At 35.8% G+C, this 15,077-nt stretch overlaps 1 protein-coding gene across 2 annotated transcripts in view; it reads left to right on the forward strand.

Annotated features, from left to right (window-relative positions):
- CNTN1 (contactin 1) overlaps positions 1-7,856 on the forward strand; it is a 292,784-nt gene extending 284,928 nt beyond the window's left edge. For both annotated transcript variants that reach the window (XM_081058561.1, XM_081058562.1), the window contains one exon: positions 5,576-7,856. In XM_081058561.1, coding sequence (XP_080914687.1) covers positions 5,576-5,652 — 77 coding nt within the window. In that variant the 3' untranslated portion in view covers positions 5,653-7,856. The remainder of the gene's footprint in view (positions 1-5,575) is intronic.
- Positions 7,857-15,077: the final 7,221 nt, after the last annotated feature.

Here is a 15,077-nt window from a genome sequence, read left to right on the forward strand (position 1 = left end):
ACACACACACACACATATATAGCCTCTCGATGACTTCACATTTTTTAAGTGTTAAGCCCTGCACCAAAATTGGAGTACATGATTTTTTCGAAATCATCGTTGTCATAAAATACATTCATTCATTATGTTCAGTGTCTCAAAGAAAGAAACAGAATTCCCAACTAGTTAGGCTAACTCCAAAAACAAAGCTCATAACCACTACTTTACCATTTTTTCAGACTAAATTCTTGATTATTGAATTCATAAAATGACAAACTCCCAATAGTCCTTCCTCTATAAATAAATAAGATCAGAAAGACTGACCTTATATAGACCCAGCTATAGTAGTTTACTAAATTTCTTAGCTTGTTTTCTTTATGTAATCATCACCACTGCTGAAGTTCCAGATCTTAGAGTAAATATAAACATACATATTTGGGTACTCCAACAAAAAAAGTTAGTTTCTAGTCTTACAAATTCTAATGCTGCACCTATGCATGAGTACCTCTCAATGATTACTCATAAAAATGGCTCTTGTACTCAGACTAATTTGCAGGAATATTCTTCAAGTCTCCAGGAGCTAGATAGATCAGTTTCTTTTCTTATCTTGATTAACCTCAAGAAATTGAGGAAAATAGGTAAAAGTTGAGGAAAGCAAATTAGAGAGGCTGTGAATAATTGAGGTGAGTAATTGCACAAAACACTTTCCTAATTGCAACAAAATTACCACAAAGCACAATACTGTGGACAGAACAGTATTCTCGTGAAGTGCTCCTTGAGAAAAAGTTTACTATGGTCGACACATTTGGAAGATAAGGATTCTTCCATGTTGCTTTTGGTGACTCTCAATGTGCATCTGCACTTTTTAGTTAAATGTACTCTCAGTTTTCTCAGAATCCCTTATTTGCTTCTGGATGCACACAGCCCTTTCATTGTGGAAAGTACTAGTAGAAAGTACCTGAGGACAGAATGAAAGCTGACATCTTCTTAAGTGCCCTGTGCCTCCTTGGCCACAGAAATTAGTTTAGGAATTTCTGTTCCAAGCTAGTTCATTCATAGAAATCCATTAATTCAGCCACAGTAATTGTTCTGGGGGTGGGTTGTGACCCCAACTTTGCAAATCAGCATCTTTCCTTGAAAGTTTTGTCACTGGAATTGGGGAAAAAGAAGGTATCATTTCTTTGATATTGAGAATATATGGTAGTGAGCTTGATGCTCTTGTCTGTTTGGAGAGGTCAGTCTGAGAATGTGAACCAATACACAAAGGAAGAAGAGATGAAAGTCAGAAACATAGAAGACACGGGTGTTCAGTTACCTGACTCTAGTTATCCCAAAGCCATACAACATTGGCTCTTTCTTCAGTTAGTTTCCTGTTACTTAAAAGCAAAGATCCCAACTACCATGCCACAGAGGAGATAACACGAGCTAGACTACTACACAAACATTCTTTATTCCGTGTTGGTAGGTGAAAGGACATTCCAAGAATGTTTGTGATCTAAAAGGACATAATGTGTGATTGGGGAACAGAAAGTAGATATGTATATCTCAAATGTAAGTTGTGTACAGGGGACACCTGCTTTATGTATTGTTTTGCTTCGCTGTTTATCCAACTACATTGAAAATAATACATTTCAAAGAATACAAGAGATAGCATGAATTGCTATCAAAAGTAGTGTGAATTGCTACATATACAGCAGTTTTCTACTAGTCATGCATTTACTGACGTGATCTACCAAAAGCACCTGTTTCCAAACTGTGATAAGCAGAGTCCCACAAGTTGCATGCAATGACGGGCTAAGGGGAGTAGTGGTGCAAGCATGAACAGAGAAGAGGCACAAATATGGTTGGTGGTCTCTTGCCCCAGACCCATCTTTGAATAAAGCTTCCCCTCTCCCTCCTCATTCAGCAATGGGCTTCTACACATGATTGCTTCTGAAGAAAAATTATGCTACTAATATATATGTAAGAACCATAGGTGGACATCTCAATTCTTGCAATAAAGCGATGAGATACATGATTATCTTTGTCTCATAGTTGAAGGAATGAAGCTATAAAAAGGTTAAAAAATGTGATCCAGATCACCTGCGAATAAAAGGCTGAGGCAGGATTTGGACTTCACCCTCTTTGCCTGACCCCAAGCCCCATGATGCTATCCCCAGTACGTCTTTCCACTCTTGCTAGTAGGACAGTGGCCTACTTACTGACCCTGATATTTGCCTATTCATTCTTAAAGTCTAAATAATCAAACACACACACCTGTAGTCTGACAGATAGTCATACTTCCTGTAATTGACTGGATGCAGCAAAGGAAACATACTCCAGAGCAGTCGTGGAACATCACTCAAGTGGGAAGGAGAAGAATCTCATGTAAGGTTTGAGTTCCTGCTGATGAAATCAGAGGAGGGTCTAAGGCAAGAAGCAATCCATTCTGTTTCTGACATGGGGCTGTTTCTGTTGGATAAACAGCCATGGGGATAGGAGAAGTAGGGATAAACTAGTCTTGGGGCCCATCAGGAAGGGAAAGTATAAAATGTAAAAATCATATTAAAGATTCCATGGCAGGTCACAGTGGTTTCCTTTGTCTTCTTCCTTAAGCCCTCTTGTCCCACCCTTTTGCTTTCTCTCCCACTTTGTGCTCTATAATCAGAAAAGGCTCAGTGCTTACAGATGGAAGAATTATTCATATTATAGCATCCTAAGTCAAGTACTCACTATATGCTGGGTTTGGTATTAGTCAGAACAGTTAAAAATATGATTTGGATATATTCCCTGTCCTGAAGTTATTCACAATCTAGAGATATTAATAGATCTGAACACAAAAAGTGGCATGATGAGGAGAAAATTCTAAGTATTATGGCACCATCAGTAAAAGCCAAGAAGTAGGAATCTGGATTGGACCATGATGTCCAAATTAAAGCATCAAAAAAGAGATTTGCATTAAATACTGACTAGGGCAGTTCTCTACTTATCATAAAACATGCAGAGATTGTGAAGCACGGCTTAACCTTTAAATGAAATTTTCTCCTCAATATGTAACTCCCTAGAGCTGGAATCCTTCCTGAAGGAAGGAAGTGTGGGCAGTTTAGTATAAAAAAAAAATCAAGAAAATCCAGTGGAAGAGATATAGGACTCTAAATTGGCTTTATATTTTGACAGGGAAAAATGATTCCCCAGGTTGATGATTATGTTTGACATTCAGTAGATAAGTAAAGACATTCAGTGAAAAGTAAAATATAGGTTTACTACATACCATATAAGTACTGAAATTATGTTTGATAGCAGGATGATGATATACATTTTGTTAGATATAAAACCAATATATATTGAAAATCCCTCAAGAATATAGGGATACCACATTTAAAATGACTTTAAATAGTAATTCAGTCAGGTCTCTAATTTGTGCTTGGAAGGTGGAAGAGAATAGAAGATGAAGACCACAATTACATAAGCTTGAGCCATTAGAGAAATTAAACATAACACACATGAACATGAAGAGTTTATTTAAAATAAATCAAATATCCTGATGTTGAAGCCACAAATTATAAAATTGTCTTTGGTTTTCATACTAACACCAAAACTTCAAAATGGCATCCACATTGACTAAACTTTCCGCAGCCACAGTTTGCACTGAGCCAACCCACATATTCAGACAAGTATATGAACATGTACCCATTGCTGATGCAATTTGTGGTCAAGGGACAGAGCCCCATGGAGACCCTGCAGTTATTCTCAGACAAAGAAAGGGCTTCAAAACAGATCAATTAAATCAGGTAAACACTGAAAACAAATGTGTTTTATGTAATTGAGGTTTATTATTGGTCATCTTATTGGACTAAAGTAACGAATGGGCTGTGGCATATTTTTAAAATATCTATGTGAAAAAAATAGAAAGAAAAACACTACAACAATGCAAAGACTCTGATATAGCTTGGATGCTGCACTTCCCCATAGGTCATTTATTTTTCTTCTGTGCCTTTGCCTTGACACTTTAAGTGCAGGGTATAGTGTCCTTATGCATTTCTACAACTGGTCCCTTTCCAAAGCTCTCTGCACAAAGTGGCAAGAAGTACAAAGAGTATGGCCTTTGGAGCCAGACCAATCTAAGATCTTGTCCTGGTGTGGTCCTCACCTCTGGCCTTGAACAAGTCATTTTACCTGAGTTACATAATATAAAATTAGGGTAATAAGACCTACCATCATAGGTCATTGTATTCGTGTCAAAACAGATATTAAGGGCCAGTGCCGTGTCTGTCATGGCGAGAAGCCAGTAAATAGGAGTTATCCTGTCATTATTGGCATTTCATTGTGTTGATAATGTTATTGCGGCATCTGCATTAATGAAGCTATAAGCAGCAACTTGAAGACAGTGGAGATTGTCCTTTCTGTTCTGCCCTCACTTTCTGATCCTTGCTGTCCTGCTTATTCCTACAAAAACACTTTATCTGTATATGACAACGCTTTCTAGCTTGTTTTCCCTGCAGGACTGAATGCTGCTAACAGGCAATAGTGAAACACAAGCATACAGACAGACACAATCATCTTCTACCTGTAGGAATGTGCTTTTAATGACCAGAGATTCAGGAGAAAGGCCCCAAATCTTCCTGAATATAAGAGGAGTGTTCCAATGAAAGGGGTGTTTGAGGCCATTGTTAACATGGTATTAAATAGATAATAATGATTTCATGTTTTCAATAAACTTCCAAAACTTGACACCGATCTGTTATATCTGCAAGCTGTTAACTATATTTTTTAACCTGTCACTCATTCCAGAAGTGTGTTCGTTGAAGATAATGCCTGTGAGGTGTGGAGAGTGGCAAGAAAGAAGATGCCTTCTTTGTCCCTCTTTTCCGCTTTTTCTTAAGAATTTCAGTGTGGGCAGGACCCTCACCCGTAACTTGGGTGGCCACTGGAAGAGCCCTAAGAGCTAATAATTATTAGCCCAAGATATATATCAGGGCAATTGTTCAAGCTTTGATAAAAATTTGAATAGATGACTTACTATTATAAAGTATTTTCATCAAATCATTGTGTATAAACACTTACATGTCTTAAAACCATTGGGATCTGAAATTATGCAAGATCTATCCAGTTATACCTATGATGTCGTTATCCCAGATAGCATTATTAGTGTTTTTACTGTTTATCTTATTTAATAGCTTACACACACACACACACACACACACACGAGTGTCTGTGTGTGTGTGTGTATATATATATATATATATATATATATATAATATTACTGATATAATATGTATGTTTTATATCTATGTCTTGACTTAACACCTTCTAGTAGGAATTTGAGACTGATAGATCATAGGGAAAACATAAACATTTTTGATTTTATAATCTTAAATGATTTATATGAACATGTATAAACAGGCCATATGCTCTCACACAAAATCCTCCATCAAAAATTTCTGGTTTTCTTAAATGACCTAAGAACAGAGAACATGTTTTTTGTTTGTTTGTTTGTTTTCTTTAAAGAACCACTTGATTTTCAGGCCTACATAATCTCTGGCCTTCTCCAAAACAGGGTCAATGAGAAATAGTCATGTTATCAGTGAAATATGCACAATTTTGGTTTACTTTGTAGGTACGTCTACCCTATTACCAAGTCTTCTCGGCTTACTGCTGCCTGCCTGCGGCATCCTTGTCTACTTGGAATTCTGAATGTGGTGTGACCGCTGCTGTTCCCGACCCAGCTCAAAGGACACCCTTCATCCCTGTGATGACTACAATCCTTCCAATTCCTGCGGCTCCATCCTAAGCCAAATAAATTATACTTTAACAAACTATCCAACTGATTTACAACACATGTATGACTGAGGCATTCAGGAACCCCGTCATCCAAAAGAATAAACTTTTAAATGGATATGAAATGATTTTTAACTCGTTCCAATATGCCTTATAAACCACTTAACCTGATTCTGTGACAGTTGCATGATTTAATCCAATGGGACAAGTTACCGTGTTCAATTCTTTAGGCTGTAGAGTGAAAGTCAAATCACCATACACAGGTGCTTTAAATTTAATAACAAGTTGTAAAATATAATAGAGGTTGAAATGTTGATCGTATGTGGTAAATGTAAGAGTACTATCCTCTTGTACTATCCTCTATGTTCTGGGTCCTGCATATTTTTGAATGGCCCCTATCATTCATGACATTTTGAGTTTTCTTAAGAAAAAATAGAGTATAACTGAAACATTCTGACATAAGTTCCATTACCAAATCATTTTATTGAATAAGTTGAAAAATCTTGAATATTAAAAACCAAATTCTAGAACTTATTGTCAGTATTCTTATTTTGGAAGTAATTAAGTTTCTAAATATTTGATTTTCAGAATCAGTAATACTTTTAATTTTTTAATAGTAAAGTTAACATACCATATGAAGTTTTTTTTACTTTCGTATTCTACTCTGAAATTATTTTATCCTTTTCTTATCATCAGTTTCAAACCTCAGAAGTCACAGCTCTTATCTAGAGTATTATCACGTTGCTGTATTTATTCAAACATGGAATGACGAATTTTGAAAAGTAGAGTGCTTCCATTTTTTAATCAAAATGTGATAGTCTTTATACACCTAGGAATCAATGACAGTTAAATGAATATCTGAATTACCTAATAATGTCTAGTATCTTGTTTTTTGAGCTTCATTTCTAAGTAAGATCTTTCTTTATTGAAGAAAGGTTTCAGAGATCACCTGTAGATTGGGAAAAAAAACTACAGTGTTCCTTGTTTTTTAATATTGAGTTTTAAACTCATTTCCCACTTCAACGCAATACCGAAAACCGGCTAAAAATACCAAATCAATAGGTTGCTAATGGTACTTTGGAGAGTATGCAAAACTGGAAAGCCAGGAGGAGGCAAATAACGTATCCATCCAATGATGTCTCCCAAGTGTTGGTGCTTTAGGTTTTTATAAGTTGTGTAAAGGAAGATGCCCGTGTCTTCATTCTCCATGGTGTGCATGGAAATGTACTTGAGTGTGGATGTGAAAGAAATCGAGTAATGAGGATTAGCTGGCTCATGAAATAGTGCAATGTCTGATGCATCAAGAGGTATAATCCTATTTTATTAGCACAACCTTGCGAGCTAATTAGAGATAGAGTTTATCTTTTTAGAAAGGATACCTTATAGGTTCATAAAAAAAAAATATTTACAGGCAAAACAGATCTATTACTACTTTATGCCCCTTTCTTTAATTTGTATAATTTTTGTACTATATATCTATGTGTAAATGTTTAGAGCTTTCATTATGAAAATATCAATAACTATTTCATTAGTTAACATTTAACTCTTTGTTATAAAATGAAATTTTTTAAAAATAAGTGAAATGGATGAAATCCCAGTAGAAATATGTCAACAGTCTTAAAAGCATTACCAAATTTCATAATATGTTTAATTATTTGAAAAACAAAATCTCTTCATAGATTATGGAAATGAATACTCTGTACGCCTTCTGTACAAATCTTTGTTTTCATTGTAACACTTTGAGGTTTTCCTTTTGCAATGTGACCCACGTTGGGCATTTTTATATAATCGACAACACTAAATCTTTTGCCAAATGCATGCTTGCCTTTTATTTTCTAATGTATGGTAATAAAAAGCAAAGCTGATTAGATTTTGCATGAAATGGTTCTGAAAGGTAAGAAGAAAACAGACTTTGGTGGTTATTTGTTTAATTTTAAATTTGTGACAGAAATTAGGTAGATTAAAATCTCTCATAGATACACCGATAACTCAAGCTTTTCATTTCCTCATACAACTGTACAAATTTGACTGGGACCATCAGTTTTAAACTGCTGTCAATCTAACAAATGTATCATCTGCTTTAAGACGCAAGATTCTTAATTAAACTTTATATAGATATAGACACATCTGTTGTTTCTTTGTATTTCAGGAAAGGTGATAGTAGTTTTATTTGATACTGATAAATATTGAATTGATATTTTTAGTTATTTTTTATCATTTTTTCAATGGAGTAGTATAGGACTGTGCTTTGTCCTTTTTATGAATGAAAACAAATTATAAAGAAATAAATGTCTTACTGTTATCCAAGAAATAACAACTGTTCTTTCAATTTACCTAAAGTTGAAAATTGATTTTTAGAAGGTTTTCATTGTAAGTTAAATAGCACGGAATAAATATTACTTCTTAAACAATAGTTGAATGGTTGAAGGGTTCTACACAAAGTATACACACAGACACAAAGACACACACGTGAGCTTGCAAGCACACATATTCACAGGTATTATTACATTAAAATAAGACCTGGTGGATAACTTCGATTCAGGGAGATGTCAGTGAATATCACTCAGTCTAATGCTAGACATTAGAGCAAGCTACCAGCTGCTGAATAAATGGACTGACCCTGAATAAGCTGATACTTTAAGAGAAGAATTTCCATAAAAACATGACTCTACACAGGAGTGTGATACAATTAAAGCCTTCTCTGAATCTTGAGCCAGACTAAACCCCAAATTCTGAATTGCAGGGCTTCCTGTGTTTTGCCTTACAATCTTCTCCTGAATTTTCATTGTGATTCCACATTGGCATTCTGACCTCTCTTCCTGTTTCATGAAGTTTGCTTTCCACCCTGGACTCTGATTTTTCCTTTTTGGACCCTGCCTCCATTTCTTGACCCTAAGTATTAGATTACTTCTATTCTAATATTTTGCTTTTGGTATTTGACCTTGGATTGACCCCAGCTCTAATTCCCCAGGCTTTGGGAGATCAAAGCTTCTTTCTGTGAGAGATTTTTTCCATGTAAGGGGTTCTCAAACCTAGTTGCCCATCACAATAACCTGGATAATTTGAAAAGTAAAATAGATTCCCTGGACCCCACTTCTAACTTACCAAATCAGAATCTGGAAAATGAGGCACAGAAATCTGTATCTTTTTAGGTTATACAGGAGTGTCTGATAGGTAGCTAGATTTGAGAAACACAGATTTTCATGATTACTCCAAGTTAGATTAACTGATATTTTAAACTGAATCAACAATATCGACATTATGTATACATAATTTAAATCTCTCAAGGAAAACAAAGCCAATCTCTTAGCTTGTCTAAACTGTTAATTTTCTCATGAAAATTTGCTCATTTGTTCTTATATTTTGGTCTTATATCTTAATTATCAAAATGCTATATACTTTTTGTCTATTAAAAATGTCCTCTAAAGTGTTTGTATCTAAAATCCAAGCAGCAGACTGAAATGTACTTCAGAAGATTTCTGCTTTAAGGAATGTGGATTTCCTTTATTTTTTTCTTTCTTTTTTCTTCATGTGACTTGGAAAGTTAATTAAATTTTAATACTTAATTTCCTGAGTCTGTAATCTTCTGGAGGTTGCTAATAAAAAGATTGATGAAAGGTGTCCCCTCCCAACTTCAACATTTTTTTTTTTTCCAGAATGGAAACATGGTGGTTTTGAATGGACTGACTTTAAAATTAGTTGATGGGAGGCCAAGATTAGATTTCTCCATTGTTTATCATATTTTAAAAACAGGTTTAACTTTTTAGATACTAGTAATAAGTCTGACACTTGGAATAGCATATACTAGTACCTATGATGCCATTTCTATTTTGCTCTAGGATTCAGTCCATCTCATCCTAAAGTAAAACTGGAGGAACATGGCTTTATCTATCATATCCTCTCAGTCAGGCTTCTTTGCTCTGAGACTAGCTGCTTGAAAGCAAGGCCCCAATACCTACCTTCTTGTGTTAGTTTCCTAGTGCTACCACAATTAAGGACCAGGAACCGAGTGCCTTCAAACAACAGAAATCTCTCTCTCGCAGTTCTGGAAGTTGGAAGTCCAAAATCAAGGTGTCGGCAAGGTAAGTTCCTTGCAGAGACGCAGAGACAATGTCCTTTGCCTCTCTCCCACTCCCGTGGTTGCAGGCAGACCTTGGCGATCCTTGGCTTGCCGCTGCACCTCTCCAGTCTCTGTTTCTTTTGTCATGTGGCCTTCTCCCTGTGCTCCTTTGTGTTCAAATTTCTCTTTTTAGGAGGACAGCAGTGGTTGGATTAGGGCCTAATCCAACCCTAAACCAGTGTGACCCCTTCTTAACCTGATTACATCTGCAAAGACCCTATTCCCAAATAAGGTCACATTTACAGATTCCAGATGGACATAAGTCTCGGGAGAATACTGTATACTTCTCTTTTCCTCTTTTTAAAACCTGTATATGTTCCAATCACACTAATGAGGGTATGATTGAAATGATGCTCTAAGCATGCTTTCAGAAAGCATCTATGTTGATAACATGAAATAATATGGGTGAATCGCAAATGTATTTTGCTAAATGAAAAGAAGCCAGATTTAAAAGGCTGTGTTATATTCTGGAAAAAGCAAAACTCTAGAGACAGAGAACAAGTCAACAGTTGCCACACAATAAGAGTAGTGTGAAGATTTGACTACAAAGGACAACATGAAGGAACTTTTGGGGGTGGTGGAACTAGTGGCAATGACTCAAATCTACACATTCGTCAATACTCGTAAAACGGTACAACGAAAGATGAGTTTTACGGTATGTACATTTTTTTAACTTTTTACAAATACAGTTATGCAAAAATCATGGGTCTTGGACAGACCTGTGATCGTATTCTAACTCTATCTGTTATTACCTGTGAGACATTGGACAAGTAATGTGACGTTTGGAAGATTAAGTTTTCCGTAAAATGAGAATAACATTCCTCCTTCAGAATTTTTTTGCACGTGACTCTCAACTCAAATAAGCTTAAGAAAAGAAAGAAGAAATTTATTGGCTGAAATAATGGGATCTATAAGATAGACTGGATACAAGGGCTTAAGTAATGTTCTCAGGGAACTGTCTCATCTTGTGTTGATCCCGCTTCTCTCTGTGCACATGTTTCATTTTCAAGCTGGTTTCTTGTGGCAGGGATCTTGACTGCTGACAGTTCAAAGCCTACATCTTACTGGACAGTGGTCAAAAAATAATAGAGATCCTTTCTGACCTGGTACATATACCAAATCTCATTGAAGACCCAGATTATCCCCAGACATTTGCATTTTATTTAGCCTTCTTCGGTCTCCTGGCTACCCTTCTGGATAATTAGGAGGTGGTAAATGCACTGTGATAAAAAGTTCCACCAGGACCACATGGAGTGGAGAAGGGATGATTCCCCTAAAAGAAGTATAAGGTGTTATTAACAGAAAAAGGGTGTTGGACTGGCAAAAACATTCCTCACTCCACTTGTTCTTAAAATTCTATGAGAATTGAAAAAAGATGATTGAATTAAAACGTCTGACGTACAGTAAACTCTCAACCAATCTTAAACTTTCCCTTCCACCATTACTTTTCAATGGACATATGCAACATAACATTTACTTCTAAAACTCTTAGATCAGGCACTTGCATAGCTAGCTGTCTGTTTATACCTCTCTCAGCTTAGCATTCAGTCAACTCAAAGCTAGTTCTTCCTCAATCAGGTAGAGCTGATTTATTAATTGAACTGAATGTAATATCAGAATGTAAACAAATCAGAAAAAAGGCCTATTGGCACTGAAACCTTCCTTTTACTACATTTTAAATGTATACCATTTCTGATATGAGGGCTGAGAAATCACTGAGACAATGAGAAATCATTGTCAAGCACTTCTGTCTATACTTTTTTCATCATTTCTGAGAAAGAATGATGTGTGTATCTAGATACAATACAAATTTCTAAGTGACTTCACAACTTCAAAACTTGCAAAACCTGATCCACCTAAACAATCATTCTAATTAATCAATGGAAAGGCATGTCATATCAAAGTGTTGAAAACACCATCTTAAGCAAACTGTATTAGTTACTTGTTGCCACAATAATGTCGTAGAAACACAACCGCAAAACCTCAGTGGCATATAACAATAAACATTAATTGCTCACACATCTGGGTAAGCAGTGGATTAGATATGTGGCTTTGCTAATAGGAGCTGGGCTTTCTCACATGCCTGAGAGCAGCTAACTATCAGTTGAGTTCACTTTTAGTTGGGGCCTTTAGAGCAACTTGTTTCTTCACTTTTCTCTCATCTTTCAGCAGGCTAGTTCTGGCATGTTCTCATGACAATGGCAGAGGTGCAAGGAAACAAGTGGAAACATGCATATACTCTTTCAAGACTTTGCTTGTCTCATATCTGCTAATATCCTATTGACACCAAGTCACATTTTGACCCAGAACTAAGGGGCAGGGCAGGTCGCCCACATGTATGAGTGGACACGTTAAAGTTACAAGCAAATTTGGATCTAAAAGTGTGTTGAAGAATTGGAGCCAAATGATGTAATCTACCACAGATTCTTACTAAATTTTATTACATCTAAGAGGTCATCAATTTTACCATTATGAAAGAAAAAAAGTACTCCAAATTAAACTATAACACAGCATTTGCTTGTCATGAAGAACTTTTATATTTATTGAAAAAGCCATTTATTTGCACAAATATTTTTATGACTTGATGTGCATAGACAAAAAAGAAACTACCAGAAAGTAAATTGTGTAATATAGTCCTAAAAATTCTTCACATTCAGAGTATGACTCTTCTAAATTATGTTTAAACTATGCCGTTGATATTTGTATTTTGCCACAAAATATCATCCTTTGGTGGTATTGGTATATGCACCAGTTTTTAAAATAATGCTCCACTAATTATTCCAAGTACTTTCTCAATTTTATCAGACATTAACAGATTAACAGAAAGTTATGTCCACTTAAAAAAATATGTCTGCAAATTCTTTCATAGTCCTCCCTTCAAGAGGTGGAAGCTAATTCTCTTCCCCTTGTGGTTGTGCTGAATTTAGCAACTCACTTCTAGTGACTGGAATAAAGCAGAAGTGACTTTGCAGGACTTTGGAAACTAGATCATAAAAAGCAAATGTTTCCATCTTGGTTTTTATCTCGCTCTCTCTCGCTCTCTCTCTGTTTCCCTCTCTCAATCTCTCTGTCTCTCTCTCTTGGATGAATTTCTCTGAGAGAAGCCAAATGCCATGTTTGAAAGCATTCAAGCAGCCCTGTGGCGATATCCCTGTGGTAAGGAACTGAGGCCCCCTGCCAAAAGCCATGTGAGTAAGCCATTTTGCAAGCCTATCCCCCAGGCCCAGTCAAGCCCTCAGATCACTGCAGGCTTGGCTAACAGCTTAACTATAGTCTTATGAAAGACCTTGAGACAGAAACACCCAACCAAAATGCTTCCAGATTCATGACCTTCAGAAACAGTGTTTGATAACAAATATTTGTTGTTTTAAGCCATTAAGTTTTGCTTGTAATTTGTTACACAATAGTAGATAACTACAATAGTCCCCCATTATCCATGGTTTTGCATTCTACAGTTTTAGTTACCTGTGGTCAGCTGTGGTCAAAAATTATTAAATGGTACATTCTAGAAATAAATAATTCATAAGTTTTAAATTGTGTGCTGTTCTGAGTACTGTGATAAAATTTTGTGCTGTCTTGCTCCATTCCACCCAGGATGTGGCTCATCCCTTTGTCCAACATATCCATGCTATAGACGTTACCTGCTCTTTAGTCACTTAGTAGCCATCTTGATTATAAGATCAACTGTTGTGGTATCACAGTGTTTGTGTTCAAGTAAGTAACCCTTATTTTCATTAATAATCACCCCAGAGCATAAGAGTAGTGATGCTGGCAATTCAGATATGCCAGAGAAGCTGCAAAGTGGTTCCTTTAAAAGGTGAGTACAGTACAATAAGATATTTTGAGAGAGACCACATTCACATAAGTTTTATGACAGTTTATTATTATATTTGTTCTATTTTATTAGTAGTATTGTTGTTAATCTTTTACTATGCCTAATTTATAAATTAAATTTTATTATAGATCTATAGCTATTGGAAAAAAAGACATATATAGGGTTTGGTATTATCCAAGTTTCAAGCATCCACCGGGGATCTTGGAATGTATCACCTACAGGTCAGGGGGAATTATTGTATACAGTTAGTATAAAACAAAGACTCTTAAATGACTTCCTGACAAGAATTCTAAGAAAAAGAAGTTGTCCCATCTGGTCAACAGGAATAACAAATGTATCCTTATATGTCCAGATGCTGTTTCTGTGAATTTCTGTATATAATACATTCTTGGTCTCAATATTGAATCATAAGACATTAAAAAAAAACAAATGTGACATGTGTTATCCTCAAAATACTTCCAACCTGACTGAAATAATGACAATATAAATAACTGTGGCCAAGGTCACATATGTGCAGGCAATGACAACTGAGTCATAGTTATTTCCTGACTGAGAGCAATTGAAAGATTACATTGATTATAAGATGCATCCCATTTTCAGAGATGTTAACATGTAAAAAAAATGGTTTTACCAGAAATTATAAAATATGGCATTTAATACTCTTATGGGCACTTAAAGCTTCCAGACAAAATTTGGGTTAAAGAAGGTGAGAGTTATGTTTAGGTTAGGATGTTAAATGGTATTTGTTTAGTTCACTGAGGAAGCGAGACTCCAGCTTAGCTGGCTAGAATCCCAATGGTGAGCTCATATGAGCATGGCTGCCAAAGGAAATAGTTTCTACCTTTATATTTATCATAAAGATAACAGTTGAAAGTGTTCCATGAGGCTGAACTCTGTGTCTTTTCATGCTCATAGAGTGGCACAAGGCTTTGTATGTAATAAGAATTCAGTACGTACATATTGAATGGATTATTGAATGAAAAACAAGTTTTTGGTGTTTTAGCACATTTTTCTGTAACTACTTTTCATACTCTTTGATTGAGATATGTGCTTATTCTACATATTTTAATATGATGAATGATCTCTAGTAAGAGAGAATAATAAGCTTTTGACAGTGTTGTGTTTACCAGTCTAAGTTTGTGAAAACATCTGGGTGGGGAATAGATTCAATGAAGGGTTGTCACTGAAGAGGAAGAAATTTGTCTACACTTGTGCTCTCGGGAAATAGCCAGGACATCCTTCTCTGAGTATTATTTCTGTAACACTTTTTTTTTAAATGTTTGCACCTTAGGAGCACAGGATCAGATTCATCTGATCAATAATAGTCTACAATTTGTGGCACACACTCACTGCCTCGGTACAAGGCAGTTCTTTGTTTTATTTACA

Source organism: Rhinolophus hipposideros (genome assembly GCF_964194185.1).
Source record: "Rhinolophus hipposideros genome assembly, chromosome: 9".
Lineage (NCBI taxonomy): Eukaryota > Metazoa > Chordata > Mammalia > Chiroptera > Rhinolophidae > Rhinolophus > Rhinolophus hipposideros.